Source organism: Oncorhynchus clarkii, chromosome 12, assembly GCF_045791955.1.
Source record: "Oncorhynchus clarkii lewisi isolate Uvic-CL-2024 chromosome 12, UVic_Ocla_1.0, whole genome shotgun sequence".
NCBI classification, from domain to species: domain Eukaryota; kingdom Metazoa; phylum Chordata; class Actinopteri; order Salmoniformes; family Salmonidae; genus Oncorhynchus; species Oncorhynchus clarkii.
Genome location: NC_092158.1, coordinates 9540520 through 9563187, shown reverse-complemented (window position 1 = coordinate 9563187; position 22668 = coordinate 9540520). Strand labels below are relative to the sequence as shown.

The 22668-nt window shown below is 45.3% G+C and overlaps 1 protein-coding gene across 2 annotated transcripts in view; it reads left to right on the top strand.

The window, feature by feature from the left end:
* The window catches only part of LOC139422688 (protein tyrosine phosphatase non-receptor type 13), a 156089-nt gene that overhangs the window by 49412 nt on the left and 84009 nt on the right, over positions 1-22668 (top strand). For both annotated transcript variants that reach the window (XM_071173892.1, XM_071173891.1), the window contains exon 7: positions 9983-10576. In XM_071173892.1, the coding sequence (XP_071029993.1) occupies positions 9983-10576 (594 nt within the window). The remainder of the gene's footprint in view (positions 1-9982; positions 10577-22668) is intronic.

Here is a 22668-nt window from a genome sequence, read left to right as displayed (position 1 = left end):
CACGCTTCCTGAACCATGGCCAAGAGGGAGGTGCTCAGAAGACAAGTCAGTGGTGAGAGAAAATGAACAGCCTTGAAATGTGCTGGAAGTTAGCTAATCGAATTGGTGTGTATACAATAGAAAGTATCAAGTGTACATGTGTGGTTTTTGGGTTTGAAGTGTTAAGGTATGAAGATCCAGAGGCTTTCTGCGTTACCCCCTTTTTTTAGATTCCACTCCTTCAGTCCTCAGGTCATCAGACTTTTTATTGATACTTTAAAGATGCCTACTTCCTTTCGATGAAAAAAAAAAATGGGAGGGGAGAGGAGGCTTATGTAACCATTGCATGGCATTGATTATAGTTCCTAAGCTGGTCTGGGTTCAATACTAATTTAAAATACTTTAGCTGGACTTGATTGAGCACGCCTGACACAATGGAACCAATAGAAAAGTCTCAGAAGACCAACCTCCTCCCACCTGGCACTACAGGCAGGCTAAAGCAAAACCCAGAAGTATTTGAAGCGGCATAGAAGAAGATGCAGTAGAATAGGATAGAATACAGTATATACATGTGCGATGAGTAATGCAAAAATATGTAAACATTATTAAAGTGGCTAGTGTTCTGTTTAATTAAGTGGCCAGTGATTTCAATTCTATATAAATTCCACCAGCCTCTGTGCTAGTGATGGCTATTTAACAGTCTGATGGCCTTGAGCTGGTTTTTCAGTCTGTACTGACCTCGCCTTCTGGATGATAGCGGGGTGAACAGGCAGTGGCTCGGGTGGCTGTTGTCCTTGATGATCTTTATGGCCTTCCTGTGACATTGTGTGCTGTAGGTGTCCTGGAGGGCAGGTAGTTTGTCCCCGGTGATGCATTTGGCAGACCGCAACAACCTCTGGAGAGCCCTGCGGTTGCGGGCGGTGCAGTTGCCGTACCAGGCAGAGATACAGCCCGACAGGACGCTCTCAATTGTGCATGTGTAAAAGTTTTAGGTGCCAAGCCAAATTTCTTCACTACACTGCGTTGGTGTACCATTTTCAGTGTCATTGACGCCAAGGAACGTAACTTTCCACCTTCTCCACTGCGGTCCAGTTGATGGGGGGGGGAGGGGGGGTGTTGCTCCCTCTGCTGTTTCCTGAAGTCTACGATCAGTTGTTTTTGTTAACGTTAAGTGTGAGGTATTTTCCTGGTACCACACTCCCAGGGCCCTCACCACCTCCCTGTAGGCTGTCTCGTTATTGTTGGTAATCAGGCCTCCTACTGTAGTGTAGTCTGCAAACTTGATTGAGTTGGAGGCATGTGTGGCCACGTAGTCATGGGTGAACATCACTTTCTTTCTGCAGATGTGACATGTCGGTGGTTAGCGTTGAAGTGACTGTGGAGAAAATGCTGTCATTGCTTTGTTTTTCATGCTGGGCGACGTGATTGTTTTCATTCTGCTTTAGTACCACAGCGCTGACTGTGCAGTGCAGCTTACCCATGCCCACCACGACTAATAGTTCTAGATAAACCTCCTGGAATCAATTCTCTGAATGTTGCAACTAAGAATGAAAGGGCCAATGGACCCTCAAAACAAATGTTCTATTTCCTGTTATTTTTAAAAAAATAAAAAAAATTCAATCAATCTTGTCCTGGTCTGTCTGTCTCCATAGCAACAGTGTTCCTGGAAAAGTTTCTGTCTGCCCCATAGCGAGTGTTCCTGGAAAAAAATAATTCTGTCTTTGATGTTCTGTTTTACTGTAGAGATGGAGCCATATGCTTTGTAGATTAAAGCAAGGCACTACATGTTTTATAGGCCTGAGTCCCCTCCCCCTCTCTCCAACATTAGCTACGCAGTCTCTCTCGTTCTTCAGGAAGAGGTCCCAGTTTCTCAACTCTTTGTGGTTGTCACAGCATTGGCAAGACAACACAGATCTGACACCAAGCTAGTTATACACTATATACAGTGCCTTCGGAAAGTATTCAGACCCATTTACTTTGTCCACATTTTCCACATTTTATGTTGCAGCCTTATTCTAAAATGTATTAAATACCCCATAATGACAAATCAAAATCATGTTCTTAGAAGTTTTTGCAAATGTATTACAATTTTTTTTTTTTACTATAATTTTATAAGTATTCAGACCCTTTACTCAGTACTTTGTTGAACAACCTTTGGCAGCAATTACAGTTGAGTCTTTTTGGGTATGACGCTACAAGCGTGGCACACCTGTATTTGGGGAGTTTCTCACATTGTTCTCTGCAGATCCTCTCAAGCTCTGTCAGGTTGGATGAGGAGCGTCGCTGCACAGCTATTTTCAGGTCTCTCCAGAGATGTTCGATCGGTTTTAAGTCCGGGCTCTGGCGCGGCCACTCAAGGACATTCAGAGTTGTCCCGAAGGCACTCCTGTGTTGTCTTGGCTGTGTGCTTAGGGTCATTGTCCTGTTGGAAGTTGAACCTTTGCTCCAGTCTGAGGTCCTGAGCACTCTGGGGCAGGTTTTTATCTAGGATCTCTCTATACTTTCCTCCGTTCATCTTTCCCTCGATCCTGACTAGGCTCCCAGTCCCTGCCGCTGAATAACATCCCCACAGCATGATGCTGCCACCACCATGCTTCACTGATTTCCTCCGTACGTAATCCTTGGCATTCAGGCCAAATAGTTCAATCTTGGTTTCATCAGACATGAGAATCTTGTTTCTCATGGTCTGAGAGTCCTTTAGGTGCCTTTTGGCAAACTCCAAGCGGTCTGTCGTGCCTTTTTCTGAGGAGTAGCTTCCATCTGGCCACTCTACAATAAAGGCCTGATTTGGTGGAGTGCTGCAGAGATTGTTGTCCTTCTGGAAGTTTCTCCCATCTCCACAGAGGAACTCTGAAGCTCTGTCAGATTGACCATTGGGTTCTTGGTCACCTCCTTGACCAAGGCTCTTCTCCCCCGATTGCTCAGTTTGGCTGGACGGCCAAACGTGGTTCCAAACTTCTTCCATTTAAGAATGATGGAGGCCGCTGTGTTGTTGGGTATGCTGGTGCCCTTTCCCAGATCTGTGCCTATACACGATCCTGTCTGAGCTCTAAGGACAATTCCTTCAACCTCGTGGCTCGGGTTTTGTACAGACATGCACTGTCAACTGCGGGACCTTAGAGGTGTGTGCTTTTCCAAATCATGTCCAATCAATTGAATTTTCCACAGGTGGACCAATGAAGTAGAAACATCTCAAGGATGATTAATGGTGCCTCCCGGGTGGCGCAGTGGTTAAGAGCTGTGCAATCAGAGTCCCTGGGTTCGCGCCCAGGCTCTGTCGTAACCGGCCGCAACCGGGAGGTCCGTGGGGCGACGCACAATTGGCCTAGCGTCGTCCGGGTTAGGGTTGGTCGGTAGGGGTGTCCTTGTCTCATCGCGCACCAGCGACTCCTGTGGCGGGCCGGGCGCAGTGCGCGCTAACCAAGGTGGCCAGGTGCACGGTGTTTCCTCCGTCACATTGGTGCGGCTGGCTTCCGGGTTGGACGTGCGCTGTGTTAAGAAGCAGTGCGGCTTGGTTGGGTTGTGTATCGGAGGACACATGACTTTAAACCTTTGTCTCTCCCGAGCCCATACGGGAGTTGTAGCGATGAGACAAGATCGTAGCTACTACAACAATTGGATACCACGAAAAAGGGGTAAAATAAAAAAATTAAAAAAATTAAATTAAATAAAAAAGGATCAATGGGCCCAAATTTGAGTTTCTACTGCATGGTATTATGTTTGCAGACATTTATAAAAAACAGTTTTTGCTTTGTTATTATGGGGTATTGTGCTATTGTAGAATAAGTCTGTAATGTAACAACATGCATACAATTGAGCACACAGCCATGCAGTCTCCATAGTCTCCATAGACAAACATTGGCAGTACTGAAGAGCTCAGTGACTTTCACCGTGGCACCGTCATAGGATGCCACCTTCCCAACAAGTCAGTTCGTCAAATGTATGTCCTGCTAGAGATGCCCCGGTCAATTAACTGCAAGTGCTGTTATTGTGAAGTGAAACGTCTAGGAGCGTCAACAGCTCAGCCGTGAAGTGGTAGGCCACACAAGCGCTACGCTGAAGCACAAAGCGCGCAAAAAATCGTCTCTCCACGGTTGCACTCACTACCGAATTCCAAACTGCCTCTGGAAGCAACATCAGCACAGTAACTGTTAGTCGAGAGCTTCATGAAATGTGTTTCCATGGCCGAGCAGCCGCACACAAGCCTAAGATCACCATGTACAATGCTAAGCGTCATCTGTAGTGGTGTAACTCTGGAACCGTGAAAACATGTTCTCTGGCGTGATGAATCCTGCTTCACCATCTGGCAGTCCTATGGACAAATAAGACTTAGAATCCACCAATCAGAACGTTATCTGCCCCAGTTCCAAAGGTAAAGTTTGGTGGAGGAGGAATAATGTTCTGGGTCTGTTTTTTTCATGGTTCGAACTAGGCCCCTTCGTTCCAGTGAAGGGTAATCTTAACGCTACAGCATACAATGACGTTATAGAATTCTGTGCTTCCAAATTTGTGGCAACAGTTTGGGGAACACCCTTTCCTGTTTCAGCATGACAATGCCCACGTGCCTAAAGCGAGGTCCATACAGAAATGGTTTGTCGAGATCGTTGTGAAAAACTTGACTGGCCTGCACAGAGCCCTGACCTCAACCCCATCAAACACCTTTGGGATGAATTGTAATGCCGACTGCGAGCCAGGCTTAATCGCCCAACATTAAGCTTTTATCTCAACGCCATCAGACTGTTAAACAGCCGTCACTAACATTGAGTGGCTGCTGCCAACATACTGACTCAATCTCTAGCCACTTTAATACTTTTATTAGATCCAATTTTAAATGATCACTAGTCACTTTAAACTATGCCACTTTATATAATGTATACATACACTACCCATCTCAAATGTATATACTGTACTCTAATCCATCTACTGCATCATGCCTATGCCGTTCGGCCATCGCTCATCCATATATATTTTTATGTACATATTATTATTATTATTATTATTATTATTATTATTATTATTATTATTATTATTATTTATTATTTATTATTATTATTATTATTATTATTATTATTATTATTATTATTCACTAATTTACACTTGTGTGTATAAGATAGTTGTGAAATTGTTAGATTACTTCTTAGATATTACTGCATGTTCGGAACTAGAAGCACAAGCATTTCGCTACACTCGCATTAACATCTGCTAACCATGTGTTTGTGACAATTTTTTTTATTTCACCTTTATTTAAGTATATTTACTTCGTGCTTTTTTATTTTTTATTTTATTTTTATTTAACCAGGTAGGCCAGTTGAGAACAAGTTCTCATTTACAACTGCGACCTGGCCAAGATAAAGCAAAGCAGTTCGACACCTACAACAACAGAGTTACACATGGAATAAACAAACATACAGTCAATAATACAGTAGAAAAATCTATATACAGCATGTGCAAAGGAGGTAAGAGATGTAAGGCAATAAATAGGCCATGGTGGTGAAGTAATTACAATAGAGCAATTAAACACTGGAATGGTAGGATGTGCAGAGGATGAATGTGAATAAATACCAGTATGGGGATGAGGTAGATTGGATGGGCTATTTACAGATGAGCTATGTACAGGTGCAGTGATATGTGAGCTGCTCTGACAGTTGGTGCTTAAAGCTAGTAAGGGAGGTAAGAGTCTCCAGCTTCAAAGATTTTTGCAGTTCGTTCCACCCATTGGCAGCAGAGAACTGGAAGGAGAGGCGGCCAAAGGAAGAATTGGCTTTGGGGGTGACCAGTGAGATATACCTGCTGGAGCGCGTGCTATGGGTGGGTGCTGCTATGGTGACCAGTGAGCTTAGATAAGGGGGGACTTTACCTAGCAGGGACTTGTAGATGACCTGGAGCCAGTAGGTTTGGCGACGAGTATGAAGTGAGGGCCAGCCAACGAGAGCATACAGGTCGCAGTGGTGGATAGTATATGGGGCTTTGGTGACAAAACAGATGACACTAGACTGCATCCAATTTGTTGAGTAGAGGCTGTTTTGTAAATGACATCGCCGAAGTCGAGGATCGGTAGGATGGCCAGTTTTACGAGGGTATGTTTGGCAGCATGAGTGAAGGATGCTTTGTTGCGAAATAGGAAGCCGATTCTAGATTTATTTTTGGATTGGAGATGCCTAATATTAGTCAGGAAGGAGAGTTTACAGTCTAGCCAGACACCTAGGTATTTGTAGTTGTCCACATATTCTAAGTCCGAACCGTCCAGAGTAGTGATGCTGGACGGGCGGGCAGGTGCGGGCAGCGATTGGTTGAAGAGCATGCATTTAGTTTTACTTGCATTTAAGAGCAGTTGGAGGCCACGGAAGGAGAGTTGTATGGCATTGAAGCTCGTCTGGAGGTTAGTTAAGTGTCCAACAAAGGGCCAGAGGTATACAGAATGGTGTCAGCTGCGTAGAGGTGGATCAGAGACTCACCAGCAGCAAGAGCGACATCATTGATGTATACAGAGAAGAGAGTCGGCCCGAGAATTGAACCCTGTGGCACCCCCATAGAGACTGCCAGAGGTCCGGACAACAGGCCTTACGATTTGACACACTGAACTCTATCAGAGAAGTAGTTGGTGAACCAGGACGAGGCAATCATTTGAGAAACCAAGGCTGTTCAGTCTGCCAATAAGAATGTTGTGATTGACAGAGTCGAAAGCCTTAGCCAGGTCGATGAATACGGCTGCACAGTAATGTCTCTTATCGATGGCGGTTATGATATCGTTTAGGACTTTGAGCGTGGCTGAGGTGCACCCACGACCAGCTCTGAGACCAGATTGCATAGTGGAGAAGGTACGGTGAGATTCGAAATGGTCGGTAATCTGTTTGATAACTTGGCTTTCAAAGACCTTAGAAAGCAGGGTAGAATAGATATAGGTCTGTAGCAGTTTGGGTCTTTGAAAAGGGGGATGACCGCAGCAGCTTTCCAATCTATGGGAATCTCAGACAATACGAAACAGTTTGAAACAGGCTAGTAATAGGGGTCGCAACAATTTCGGCAGATCATTTTAGAAAGACAGGGTCCAGATTGTCTAGCCCAGCTGATTTGTAGGGATCCAGATTTTGCAGCTCTTTCAGAACATCAGCTATCTGGATTTGGGTGAAGGAGAAGTGGGGAGGTTTGGGCGAGTTGCTGTGGGGACTGCTGTTGACCGGGGTAGCCAGGTGGAAAGCATGGCCAGCCGTAGAAAAATGCTTATTGAAATTCCCAATTATTGTGGATTTATCGGTAGTGACAGTGTTTCCTAGCCTCAGTGCAGTGGGCAGCTGGGAGGAGGTGCTCTTATTCTCCATGGACTTCAGTGTCCCAGAACATTTTTGAGTACAGGATGCAAATTTCTGTTAGGAAAGCTAAGGCTAGCTTTTTCAAACTGCCTGTGTATATTGGTTCCTAACTTCCCTGAAAAGTTGCATATCACGGGGGCTATTCGATGCTAATGCAGAATGCCACAGGATGTTTTTGTGCTGGTCAAGGGCAGACAGGTCTGGAGTGAACCAAGGGCTATATCTATTCCTGGTTCTACATTTTTTGAATGGAGCATGCTTATTTAAGATGGTGAGGAAGGCACTTTTAAAGAATAACCAGGCATCCTCTATTGACGGGTTGAGGTCAATGTCATTACAGGATACCCCGGCCAGGTCGATTAGAAAGGCCTGTTCGCTGAAGTGTTTTAGGGAGCGTTTGACAGTGATGAGAGGTGGTCGTTTGACCACAGACCCATTACGGATGCAGGCAATGAGGCAGTGATCGCTGACATCTTGGTTGAAAACAGTTAGTTGGGATGATATCTATGAGGGTGCACGTGTTCACGGATTTGGGGTTGTACCTGGTAGGTTCATAGATAATTTGTGTGAGATTGAGGACATCAAGCTTAGATTGTAGGATGGCCGGGGTGTTAAGCATGTCCCAGTTTAGGTCACCTAGCAGCACGAGCTCAGGAGATAGATGGGGGCAATCAATTCACATATGGTGTCCAGGGCACAGCTGGGAGCAGAGGGTGGTCTATAGCAAGCGGCAACGGTGAGAGACTTGTTTCTGGAAAGGTGAATTTTTTTTAAATAGAAGCTCCAATTGTTTTGGTACAGACTTGGATAGTAAGATGGAACTCTGCAGGCTATCTCTGCAGTAGATTGCAACACTGCCCCCTTTGGCAGTTCTATCTTGGCGGAAAATTGTACAGTTAGGGATGGAAATGTCAGGGTTTTTGGTGGTTTTCCTAAGCCAGAATTCAGACACGGCTAAGACATCCGGGTTGGCAGAATGTGCTAAAGCAGTGAATAAAGCAAACTTAGGGAGGAGGCTTCTAATGTTGACATGCATGAAACCAAGGCTTTTGCGGTTACAGAAGTCAACAAATGAGAGCACCTGGGGAGTAGGAGTGGAGCTAGGCACTGCAGGACCTGGATTAACCTCTACATCACCAGAGGAACAGAGGAGAAGTAGGATAAGGGTACGGCTAATGGCTATAAGAACTGGCCGTCTAGCATGTTTGGAACAGAGAGTAAAGGGAGCAGTTTTCTGGGCACGATAGCATAGATTCAAGGCATAATGTACAGACAAAGGTATGGTAGGAAGAGAGTACATTGGAGGTAAACCTAGGCATTGAGTAATGATGAGAGAGATCTAGTCTCGAGAGACGTTTAAACCAGGTGATGTCATCACATATGTGGGAGGTGGAACAACATCGTTGGTTAAGGCATATTGAGCAGGGCTAGAGGCTCTACAGTGAAATAAGACCGTAATCACTAACCAGGACAGTAATGGACAAGGCATGTTGATATTAGGGAGAGGCATGCGTAGCCAAGTGATCGTATGGGTCCAGTGGGTGGTTGGGCTGGCTGGGGACACGGTGATTCAGACAGTTAGCAGGCCTGGGCTAGCAGTTAGCAGGCCTGGGTTAGCGGGTTAGCAAGCTAGCATAAGGGCCTTAGATGGACGTCGCGATGGAAGAAAGTCTGTTTTTGCCTCCTTGTGCAGTGACGTCGATAGACCAGTCGTGGAATTAATATGGTTCCAAGTAGCAGAGGGGTCCAAGTCCAATTGGCAAAATGGGTATAGTGGTTCAAGAAACTGGCTGAAGGATCAGCAAACAGTCCAATATGCTCTAGACAGCAGGCCACGGTTAGCAGAATGGGCCTTCAAGGGACGTCGCGCCTGAGTGGCCTGTCGGTATTCCAGTCGTGAAGGATCGGCGGGGTTCCGTATCGGCAGTAGAAGGGGTCCGGATATTGTAGCCGAGGAGTGGGCTTCAGGAGTAGCCCAGGAGCCCTAGCCGGGAGATGGGTCTAGCATGGGCTAGCTCCAGCTAACTGTGATGGTCCAGATGAAAAGGTTCAGAGTTTGCTGTAGGAATCTGGGGATATGGAGAGAAAAATAGGTCCAGTATGTTTTGGTTTGAAATGCGTTGTACGAACTGGCGAGAGCTTTCCGAGCTAAAGGTTAGCTGATGACCGCTAGCAGTGGTTAGCTGACTGATAGCTGATAGCTAGTAGCTAGATAGCTAAATAGCTTCAGTTGAGGTATTCCAGTTCGGCGGTAAATAGAAATACTTACGAAAAAAAACAGATCCATTCCACGTTTGGTGAGGCGGGTTGCAGGAAAGTATTTTGAAGTTAAGGTTTAGGAAAAATATTAAAAAGAATGTGAATAAAAATATATACATAGGACAGGATAAGACAAAGACGTCTGACTGCTACGCCATCTTGGACCTCACTAATGCTTGTGGCTGAATGTCCTCGTAGCAATGTTCCAACACCTAGTGGAAAGCCTTCCCAGAAGAGTTGAGGTGGTTACAGCAGCAAAGGGGGGACCAACTCCCTATTAATACCAATGATTTGGAATGAGATTTTCGACAAAGGTGTCTACATACTTTTGGTCATGTAGTGTAACACAAAAACCTGTGGTACACTTTCTCATTAGTCCCTTTACGGTATGTTATTTCCCTGTTGTCTGATCTACCGTCTGTCTTTCCCCTCAGGGAGGAGTGCAGCCCCGAGGGTACTGGAGCGTTACAAGGCTCGTAGTCAGGAGCAGGCATCTCTGAACCGTGGCCTGAGTCGCTCCATGGGTTCCCTGCCCATCCAGGACCTCCTGAGAGGTGAGGGGGCCCTGCCTGGTCCCTACCCGCCATCGGACTATCATCCTGGGTCAGAGTCCTCCGCAGACCTGGCCCTCTACCTCGAGCCCCAGCAGAGAGGCAGGCCGGTAGAGCTGGACAGGAGGTCCCTGCCCTATAGAGGAGACTCGACAGCCCAACACAAGAAGAACTGGGCGTCTTCTGTAGACCTGGCCCACATAGACCCGGATATGCTCCGCTTTGGAGCCCTTGAGGATGCCAGGCGGGGTAGCAGTGCCCTCAGTACCCGCTCAGGGGGAAGGCACAAGTCAGCCTCCCGGGTGTACCGGGATCGAGACGGCGAGAACCGCTACTCAGACTTTGGTGGGTTGGAGACGCCCAGGACGAAGGCCCACCACCACTCACCCCTGTCGGTCAGCTCAGCTCTGACCTCAGCCTATGACCGGATCAAGGAGAAGCAGAGGAAGCTGCAGGTGCTCCGCCAGGCCATGGATGGTGAGACCTTTTTTCCCTGGTTTTAATGGTAGGATAAGGAAGATGAAGAGATTCAAATGTCAGGGGCACAGACAGGAGAATGACTGAGACAGTGCTTGGACCACTATCTCAGGGTGTATGTGTGGTCTGGAGTCCGCAGCACTACCATGTAGACCAGACTCCTCCGTGGACCTGCTGCTATGAAATTGATAACTAGTCGTCTATCAGCTGTTGAGACGTTTGAAAAATGTGTGAGAGATGACGTTACCAGAGCAGAGAGGCTGACTGGTTAGTGAGATGTTCTAGATGGCCGGGATGTGGGAAGCTGTGTTGGTCCAGGTGCATTCCAAATGCTATCCTATTCGCTGTAGTGAACTCATTTTTACCCCAGCTCTATGGACCCTGGTCAAAGTAGTACACTATAAAGGGAATAGGGTACTGTTTGGGATTAACACCCTGAGTGCATGAGACAGAGTGGCTGTGGTTTCCAAATGCCTGCTTTTTAATAAGAGACAGGATAATTCTAGCCCTTTAACCCTCTCTCACTTATAGCCAAGTCTGCCTCTCTCTCCAGCTCTTCTCTGTCTGTCTGTCTGTCTGTCTGTCTCACACTGGTGCATGTTTGACACTGCTTGCGTGCTACAACCACAATCTACAATCTACTTGCCGTGGCTCTTATTTAATTTCTGACAAGTGTTACTGATATGAAGTCACATAGGACGTTAATGTTTATGTCCTTCTCTAATGCAGCGGTGTCTGGTGGCCATATGGAGGCTTTAGGGCTGGATGGAGGGAGGGACGGATGAACGAGCTCCTATAATAAACCTCAGGCCTTCCTATCCGGCCTGCCTGCCCCTCCTCGGTTTCATCCCAATTGGCATCATATTCCCTTTTAAGTGCACTACTTTTGACCAGGCCCCATACTACTCTGGTCAAAAGTAGCACATTTTGTATGGAATAGGATCCCAATTGGGATGGCAGCTTGCTCTGTTTCTTTTCTCCTTCCTCTGTGGTTGTTTTTAAATGATAGCACAGCAGCGGTTAATGCTCTCTGGTTACCTCCATGTACATGGAGCCTTAATCTGTGACTTGCTCCTCCTGCTGCAGTGTACCAGCCTCCTCCTTTCCATCCTCCCCCTCTCCTCTTTAACCTTTCTCACCCCTTACCAACATATGGTGCCTTAAACTGTGGCTTGTTCCTCCGGCTGCAATTCAACACCACCCTTCTCTTTCTTCCTCCACCACCATTCTTTCTTCCTCCACCACCCTTCTTTCTTCCTCCACTACCCTTATCTTTCCTCCTCCTCCACCACCCCCTCCTCCTCCTCAACCACCCATCTCTTTCCTCCTCCTCCACCACCCTCTCCTACTCCATCACCCTTCTCTGCAGTTCAACACCACCCTTCTCTTTCTTCCTCCACCACCCTTCTTTCTTCCTCCACCACCCTTCTCTTTCCTCCTCCTCCACCACCCTCTCCTCCTCCACCACCCTCTCCTCCTCCACCACCCTCTCGTCCTCCTCCTCCTCCACCACCACCCTCTCCTCCTCCACCACCCATCTCTTTCCTCCTCCTCTATCACCCTTCTTTCCTCCTCCTCCACCACCCTCTCCTCCTCCATCACCCTTATCTTTCCTTCTCCTCCACCACCCTCTCCTCCTCCACCACCCATCTCTTTCCTCCTCCTCCTCCACCACCCTTCTCTTTCCTCCTCTACCACCCTTCTCTTTCCTCCTCCACCACCCATCTCTTTCCTCCTCCTCCTCCACCACCCTTCTCCTTCCTCCTCCATCACCCATCTCTTTCCTCCTCCTCCATCACCCTTCTCTTTCCTCCTCCACCACCCATCTCTTTCCTCCTCCTCCATCACCCTTCTCTTTCCTCCTCCTCCATCACCCTTCTCTTTCCTCCTCCACCACCCATCTCTTTCCTCCTCCTCCATCACCCTTCTCTTTCCTCTTCCATCACCCTTCTCTTTCCTCCTCCACCACCCATCTCTTTCCTCCTCCTCCATCACCCTTCTCTTTCCTCCTCCATCACCCTTCTCTTTCCTCCTCCACCACCCTTCTCTTTCCTCCTCCACCACCCTTCTCTTTCCTCCTCCACCACCCTTCTCTTTCCTCCTCCTCCACCACCCTTCTCTTTCCTCCTCCTCCATCACCCTTCTCTTTCCTCCTCCTCCATCACCCTTCTCTTTCCTCCTCCTCCATCACCCTTCTCTTTCCTCCTCCTCCATCACCCTTCTCTTTCCTCCTCCTCCATCACCCTTCTCTTTCCTCCTCCTCCATCACCCTTCTCTTTCCTCCTCCTCCATCACCCTTCTCTTTCCTCCTCCTCCATCACCCTTCTCTTTCCTCCTCCTCCATCACCCTTCTCTTTCCTCCTCCTCCATCACCCTTCTCTTTCCTCCTCCTCCATCACCCTTCTCTTTCCTCCTCCTCCATCACCCTTCTCTTTCCTCCTCCATCACCCTTCTCTTTCCTCCTCTACCACCCTTCTCTTTCCTCCTCCATCACCCTTCTCTTTCCTCCTCCTCCATCACCCTTCTCTTTCCTCCTCCTCCATCACCCTTCTCTTTCCTCCTCCTCCATCACCCTTCTCTTTCCTCCTCCTCCACCACCCTCTCCTCCTCCATCACCCTTCTCTTTCCTCCTCCTCCACCACCCTCTCCTCCTCCATCACCCTTCTCTTTCCTCCTCCTCCACCACCCTCTCCTCCTCCATCACCCTTCTCTTTCCTCCTCCTCCACCACCCTCTCCTCCTCCATCACCCTTCTCTTTCCTCCTCCTCCACCACCCTCTCCTCCTCCATCACCCTTCTCTTTCCTCCTCCTCCACCACCCTCACCTCCTCTCCACTTCAGGGCCAAGGTGCTTCAATCAGGACTATAGTTTCCTAGCTTCCCTGAGGTTAGTAATTGGAGTCATGTGTAGCGGATGAGGGGAAATACAAATGTTATTGGACTTTCCGGTGCTTGGCAGCGGGTCATGTGGCTCTCGAATAGGCTGGGCTGGGTTCTGTAATGGGCGGAGCTGAGCCGTGATTGGCTGGATCGGGCTCCGGAATGGGCTGGGATAGGATTGGCTGGGCTTAAGATATGATAGGATGGGCAGGGCTCCAGGATGTGATTGGCTAGACTGGGCTAAGATAGGATGGGCTGAGCTCCCAAACGGGTTGGAGAACGAGGTGGAGGGGCCTAACTAAACTAATTACCACAGTTTTTCTAAATAGGGTTTTTCTGCTTGTTGACTTCAAAAGTTGTCGGCTGTCGCAAGACTTAGGTTAAGTCAGAAGGGAGGGCTTTTAACAAGGTGACAGTTGCTAGGCAATACTTTGGCTCAGAATACTTGGGAACTTGGGAATGCAGAAGCAGTAGCTGTTGAATCTAGTAGCTCTTGTATGTACAAGTCCATCAAATATTTTTCCTCTGCATATAACTAACCAACCATGCAGTAAATGTGAGATGCTATGAAACTGTGGCCAATCCATGTATTCAAGAACATGTCTCAACCTATGGTGGGTGCAACACAACTTCAGATGACGTAAAATAGGGTCTGCTACAATATATGTGAATATGAAAAAATCTATACATAAAAATAGACATAAATAACATTATGGAAACTACTTTGAGCACATTCATGTCTAAAAAAAATCTCTTTCTGACCACTTCTACAATGGGCAAATATGAAAGGTTTCATTCAAATGAAAAAGGGGTGCTGTCAAAGTGATTGAATTCAAATGGTTTACCCAAAGTCCTCTTGTTTTGTCACTTACTCGCCTTGCAGTGTGACCGAGCATGTGTTTGATTCACAGACCTAGATGACATGGTCCTCTAATGTGACCAGATCCATAGGCTCAAATCTGTGTCAGAGATACCTGGGTTCAGGAGAAGAAACTGGGGGCAAACAGCAGCTGCTGAGGATTGCTTTGCTTTGCTGAGAATATTTATCTAATTTTGGTAAGGGGAAAAACCCCCTGAAAAAAACACAATTCTGGAAAATGAACGCTTCTATCACACCAAAAATGTTTCTTTCTTTGTATCATGTTTTGCACCGTTAAAAAAAAACCTCAGCTACCGGAAATTCTGAGTTCTAGTAAGCTATCATTATCCAGTTAGCATCTGTTCTAGTGAGAGGGTGGCTCTTCTCCTAGTAAGCTATCATTATCCAGTTAGCATCTGTTCTAGTGAGAGGGTGGCTCTTCTCCTAGTAAGCTAGCATTATCCAGTTAGCATATGTTCTAGTGAGAGGGTGGCTCTTCTCCTAGTAAGCTAGCATTATCCAGTTAGCATCTGTTCTAGTGGGAGGGAGGCTCTTCTCCCAGTAAGCTATCATTATCCAGTTAGCATCTGTTCTAGTGGGAGGGAGGCTCTTCTCCTAGTAAGCTATCATTATCCAGTTAGCATCTGTTCTAGTGGGAGGGAGGCTCTTCTCCTAGTAAGCTATCACTATCCAGTTAGCATCTGTTCTAGTGGGAGGGAGGCTCTTCTCCTAGTAAGTTATCATTATCCAGTTAGCATCTGTTCTAGTGAGAGGGTGGCTCTTCTCCAAGTAAGCTATCATTATCCAGTTAGCATATGTTCTAGTGGGAGGGAGGCTCTTCTCCTAGTAAGCTATCATTATCCAGTTAGCATCTGTTCTAGTGGGAGGGAGGCTCTTCTCCTACTAAGCTATCATTATCCAGTTAGCATCTGTTGAAATCAAATGTGTTTTGTCACACACACATGGTTAGCAGATGTTAATGCGAGTGTAGAGAAATGCTTGTGCTTCTTGTTCCGACAATGCAGTATTATCGAACAATTCCCCAACAACTATCTAATACACACACATCTAAAAGGGGTGAATGAGAATATGGACATATAAATATATGGATGAGCGATGGCCGAGTGTGCATAGGCAAGGTGCAATAGATGGTATAAAATACAGTATATACATATGAGTAATGTAAGATATGTACATGATTAAAGTAGCATTATTAAAGTGACTAGTGAGAGGGGGGTTATTCTCCTAGTAAGCTATCATTATCCAGTTAGCATAAGTTCTAGTGGGAGGGAGGCTCTTCTGCTTCCTCCTTGGAGCCACCAGACTGTAAATAACCTGAGTTGTCCTCTCTTCCTCTCTGTTTGAACATAGCTGAAGGCCATAGCTTCTATGCTGTCACACATACAGCATAGAAGCCAGTAAGCACAAACTGTTCAAAAATGACAAACAACTCGCAGGGTTCTGGTTCCGGTGGCATGCGTTGAAACGTGTGGCCTTATCGTGGTTTTCTTTTGCAAAATGACGACGAATAAACAGACTTGTTTTCTAAAATCGTCAATTGTAAACCCCATAATAAGGTGTGGCGAATTCATTGTATAACAAGTATCCGAGAGATTGTTTGTGAGGAGATTACCTCTGGCCCTTAACTTGCAATTAAAACTGGTAAATGAATCACTCCCTTTGCTTTCCTTTTTGAAAGTATATGCCTATTCAATTAAAGTGGATAGTCTGTAGAAGGCAGCCAATGAGACAGAGGTACAACTCCATGACCCGGAAACAGCGTGAGCTAAGTTAGAGGGGGGAAATCAATCTCTTAATAGAGAAAATAGAATCACCTTTTAAGTTATTCACTTAAATTCAATGTGCGGATAATAGGACTTGAAGCTGCCGTGGAAACGGGCAACACGACTTATGAGCAATCTTTTCTATGAACTGGTTAGACAGGAGAAGCTGGGTCCCATGATGTTAATTAACACGGGTCCTCTCCGGAATGGGTCTTGCTGATGGTACGAATCCACAGAAGTCAAAAGACAAACTGTTTGCCTTGCAGCGGAATCGGGGAGGGCTCTGACCTAATGTGGAGAAGAGGATCAGCACCTACCCAGACCTGAGTGCTGACTGCTAAAACAGAGGGAAACCTACTATGAAGTGAGATCCAAGCTATGTAGGCTAAATCTGAGATATGGCTTCATCCACCTGGCAAAACTCTTCTTCACCTTCCAGAATACAACACACACGTTCTCTTCTGCCAGAGCAGCTCAAGACGTCTTTGAGAATATTATTAATTATATATTATTAATAACATATATATATTTTTTAACAATGGCAACGCTAGCTATTCTCTCTTGGAATTTGAAAGGCCTTAATAATCCTATTAAACCTTCCAGCTGTCTTGATATCCTAGCAAGAAACCATGTTTATATAGCCATGTTCCAAGAAACACACATGTTCCAAAAGGACACACATTGCCTAAAGAACCATTTGTACAAACGGGCTGCTTTTTCATCAGCCCCAAACAAAACTAAGTGTATTCATAATGATACATAAGAAACTCAATCGCCATCTTGGGTAAAGGCGAAGACCAAGAAGGGAGAATCACTTCCCTGAATGTATCCAAAATGGAAAGAAAATGGCCTTTTTATTCATGTGTGTGTGCTCCAAATTCATATTATCCTATTTGTTTTTCTCTGAACAGCATATCATTAGCATGAACTTAATTCCATTTGGTTACTGACATGAATGTCATTTTGGACATGCGAGACTACAATCCACACACAACCAAGACTCTCCAGCGTATACTTTCTGATTACAACCTCATTGATGCCCATTGAGCACATAATCCTAAAGCAGAGGTGTACACTTTCTACTCAAACAGGCATAAGTCATTCTCACAAATTGAATTCAAACTATCTACACAATCTATTTTATTTTCATTAATAAGTACCTTCTGGAAGTATTTAGACCCCTTGACTTTTTCCATATTTTGTTAGGTTACAGCCTTATTCTAAAATCTACACAAAATATCCCCCAAAATGTTGCTAATTTTATAAAACAAAAGCACTGAAATAAATGTATGTAATTATTCAGACCCTTTACTCAGTACTTTGTTGAAGCACTTTTGGCAGCAATTACAGCCTCCGGCCTTCTTGGATATGACGCTACAAGCTTGGCACACCTGTATTTTGGGGAGTTTCTCACATTCTTCTCTGCAGATCCTCTCAAGCTCTGTCAGATTGGATGGGGAGCGTTGCTCCGCAGCTATTTTCAGGTCTCTCCAGAGATGTTTGATCGGTTTTAAGCCTGGGCTCTGGTGGGGCCACTCAAGGACATTCAGAGACTTGTCCCGAAACCACTGTTGGAAGGTGACCCTTTGCCCCAATCTAAGGTCCTGAGCTCTCTGGAGTAGGTTTTCATCAGAGATCTCTCTGTACTTTACTCTGTTCATTTTTGCCTCAATCCTGGCTAGTCTCCCAGTGCCTGCTGCTGAAGAACATCCCCACAGCATGACGCTGCCACCACCATGCTTCACCATAGGGATGGTGCCAGGTTTCCTCTAGATATTACGCTTAGCATTCAGGCCAAATAGTTTAATCTTGATTTCATCAGACCCGAGTTTGTAGGTTTCTTTTAGCAAACTCCAAGCGGGCTGTCGAGACCTTTTTACTGAGGAGTGGCTTCTGTCTGGCCACTCTACCATAAAGGCCTGATTGGTGGAGTGCTGCGGAGATGGTTGTCCTACTGGATGGTTCTCCAATCTCCACAGAGGAACTCTAGACTGTTGTCAGAGTGACCGTCGAGTTCTTGGTACCCTCCCTGACCAAGGCCCTTCTCCCCCGATTGCCCTGTTTGGCCGGGTGGCCAGATTCTTGCTGGTTCCAAATTTCTTCCATTTAAGAATGATGGAGGCCACTGTGTTCTTGGACTTTCAATGCTGCAGTCATTTTTTGTTACCCTTCCCCAGATCTGTGCCTCGACACAATCATGTCTCGGCGCTCTACGGACAATTCCTTTGACCTCATGGGTTTTGCTTATATAGATCTTATGAAGACAGGCGGGACCTTATAGACAGGTGTGTGCCTTTCCAAATCATATCCAATCAATTGAATCTACCACAGGTGGACTCCATGTTGTAGAAACATCTCAAGGATGATCAATGGAAACAAGATGCACCTGAGTTCAATTTTTAGTCTCATAGCAAAGGGTCTTAAATGAAATACCACATTTACATATGTATTTTTAAAATTTGTAATACATTTGCAAAAATGTCTAAACCTATTTGGGCTTTGCCATTATGGGGTATTGTGTGCAAATTGCTGAGGATTTTATTTGTATTTAATATATTTTAGAGTAAGGCTGTAACGTAACAAAATGTGGAAAAATTAAAGGGGTCTGAATAGTTTTCGAAGGCACTGTATGAGCTTGTCTGACCATCATGCTTACTACTGCCAACTTCAAATCTTAGAATGTACAAAAAAATCCACCCAGATGGCGTTTCAATGTTTCATTACTACAAAATCCTACAGTCCTCTCATCCTGGGATTTACAGTATTACCGGCTTAGTACACAAGGGGTCACCAAAAAACGTAAAAATACCAATTGGATGTCTACCAGAATGCTAACAAAATTAGCACTTTGTAGAGAATTTCTATGGAGGTTGCTAGCTAAATATGCTAACGAGCTCAAAGGAAAATAAACAAATTGCAAAGACAGGCAATACAGCTCAAAGGTTTACATATACATACCGAATTTCATTTTTGGTGAGTTTGGACATATACAAGCAAACGTGAACATTTTGTGGATGTTGTGAAAGTTTTGACCCATGCTTGTCTGAAGGAAGAACAGTACAGGCTCTGGAGCAGTATGTGTACACACTGTGTCTGTGTGGAGTCTGGAGTTGCTAGGGAAACGGGCCTGCCTGCCCAGGAAGGAGATGGGGGAGGAGCAGATGGTCTGAGAACGAAGAGAAAAAAAACTCTGGGAAATTATCCAAAGAATTCCTCCAAAGAGCTTTGACTTCTCAAACATGGCAGAAAGCTAACACAATATGATGCCCCGTCACCTTATTATACTGAACAAAAATATATATGCAACATGTAAAATGTTGGTCCCGTGTTTCATGAGCTGAAAGAAAAGATCCCAGAAATGTTCCATATGCACATTAAGCTTTCCCCTCAAATGTTGTGCACAAATTTGTTTACATCCTTGTTAGTGAGCATTTCTCCTTTGCCAAGATAATCCAGCCACCTGACAGGTGTGGCTTATCATGCAGCTGATTAAACTGCATGATTATTACACAGGTGCACCTTGTGCTGGGGAAAATTAAAGGCCATTCTAAAATGTTCAGTTTTTCACAACACAATGCCACAGAAGTCTCAAGTTTTGAGGGAGTGTGCAATTGGCATGCTGACTGCAGGAATGTCCACCAGAACTGTTACCAGAGAATTGAATGTTCATTTCAATAACATAAGCCGCCTCCAATGTCGTTTTAGAGAATTTGAGAGTACGTCCAACCGGCCTCAAAACCACAGACCACGTGTAAATGCCAGGACCTCCACGTCCGGCTTTTTTTACCTGCGGGATCATCTGAGACAGCCACCCGGACAGCTGATGACACTGTGGGTTTGCACAACCAAAGAACTTCTGCACAAACTGTCAGAAATCATCTCAGAAGCTCATCTGCGTGCTCGTCATCCTCACCCGGGTCTTGACCTGACTGCAGTTTTGGTGTCGTAACTGACTTCAGTGGGCAAATGCTCATCTTCGATGGCCACTGGCACGCTGGAGAAGTGTGTTCTTCACGGATTAATCCCGGTTTCAACTGTACCGGGCAGATGGCAGACATCCGTGTATGGTTTCGTGGTTTGCCCACGTCAACGTTGTGAACAGAGTGCCCGTGCTGGTGTGGTTAAGGTATGGGCAGGCATAACATACGGAAAACAAACATTAGTTGCATTTTATCGATAGCAATTTGAATGCACAGAGATACTGTGATGAGCTCCTAAGGCCCATTGCCTTGCCATTCAGCCTGCTGCCATCACGTTTCATCATAATGCACAGCCCCATGTCGCAAGGATCTGTACACAATTCTGGGACGTAGAAAATGTCAGCTACTGACTGGTTTTCTGATCCATGCCCCTACCTGTTTTTCAAGGTGTCTGTGACCAAGGTCTGCACTAGCATGATTCTTCAGCCCCCTGGCTGAGTAAAGAGAAATATGGTGTCTCCTATTGCCCTGGAAGAGGTGTTCTTCATTGATATGTCCCTTAATATAATATGGTATCTCCTATTGCTCTGGAAGAGGTGGTATTCACGGATACTGTATACAGTGCCTTGCGAAAGTATTCGGCCCCCTTGAACTTTGCGACCGTTTGCCACATTTCAGGCTTCAAACATAAAGATATAAAACTGTATTTTTTTGTGAAGAATCAACAACAAGTGGGACACAATCATGAACTGGAACGACATTTATTGGAAATTTCAAACTTTTTTAACAAATCAAAAACTGAAATATTGGGCGTGCAAAATTATTCAGCCCCTTTACTTTCAGTGCAGCAAACTCTCTCCAGAAGTTCAGTGAGGATCTCTGAATGATCCAATGTTGACCTAAATGACTAATGATGATAAATACAATCCACCTGTGTGTAATCAAGTCTCCGTATAAATGCACCTGCACTGTGATAGTCTCAGAGGTCCGTTAAAAGCGCAGAGAAGAACAAGGAACACACCAGGCAGGTCCGAGATACTGTTGTGAAGAAGTTTAAAGCCGGATTTGGATACAAAAAGATTTCCCAAGCTTTAAACATCCCAAGGAGCACTGTGCAAGCGATAATATTGAAATGGAAGGAGTATCAGACCACTGCAAATCTACCAAGACCTGGCCGTCCCGCTAAACTTTCAGCTCATACAAGGAGAAGACTGATCAGAGAAGCAGCCAAGAGGCCCATGATCACTCTGGATGAACTGCAGAGATCTACATCTGAGGTGGGAGACTCTGTCCATAGGACAACAATCAGTCGTATATTGCACAAATCTGGCCTTTATGGAAGAGTGGCAAGAAGAAAGCCATTTCTTAAAGATATCCATAAAAAGTGTCATTTAAAGTTTGCCACAAGCCACCTGGGAGACACACCAAACATGTGGAAGAAGGTGCTCTGGTCAGATGAAACCAAAATTGTACTTTTTGGCAACAATGCAAAACGTTATGTTTGGCGTAAAAGCAACACAGCTGAATACACCATCCCCACTGTCAAACATGTTGGTGGCAGCATCATGGTTTGGGCCTGCTTTTCTTCAGCAGGGACAGGGAAGATGGTTAAAATTGATGGGAAGATGGATGGAGCCAAATACAGGACCATTCTGGAAGAAAACCTGATGGAGTCTGCAAAAGACCTGAGACTGGGACGGAGATTTGTCTTCCAACAAGACAATGATCCAAAACATAAAGCAAAATCTACAATGGAATGGTTCAAAAATAAACATATCCAGGTGTTAGAATGGCCAAGTCAAAGTCCAGACCTGAATCCAGTCGAATCTGTGGAAAGAACTGAAAACTGCTGTTCACAAATGCTCTCCATCCAACCTCACTGAGCCTCACTGAAATTCAGTCTCTCGATGTGCAAAACTGATAGAGACATACCCCAAGCGACTTACAGCTGTAATCGCAGCAAAAGGTGGCGCTACAAAGTATTAACTTAAGGGGGCTGAATAATTTTGCACGCCCAATTTTTCAGTTTTTGATTTGTTAAAAAAGTTTGAAATATCCAATAAATGTCGTTCCACTTCATGATTGTGTCCCACTTGTTGTTGATTCTTCACAAAAAAATACAGTTTTATATCTTTATGTTTGAAGCCTGAAATGTGGCAAAAGGTCGCAAAGTTCAAGGGGGCCCGAATACTTTCGCAAGGCACTGTATTCCTTAGCCTCTAGCGACGAGCAATCCCGTATCCGGGAGCGTAATCATAGCCTCAAGCTCATTACCATAACGCAACGTTTCCTATTCATGAAAATCGCAAATGAAATGAAATAAATATATCCAAACACAAGCTTAGCCTTTTGTTAACAACACTGTCATCTCAGATTTTCAAAATATGCTTTTCAACAAATGTTGAAAATGTTCATTTTTTCCAAAAAGATTATTTGTGTTGGCGAAATAGCTCCGTTTTGTTCATCACGTTTGGCTAAGAAAAAGACCGAAAAATGCAGTCACTACAACGCCAAACTTTTTTCCAAATTAGCTCCATAATATCGACAGAAACATGGCAAACGTTGTTTAGAATCAATCCTCAAGGTGTTTTTCACAAATCTATTCGATAATATATCAGTCGTGACAGTTGGTTTCTCATCAGAAGCGAAC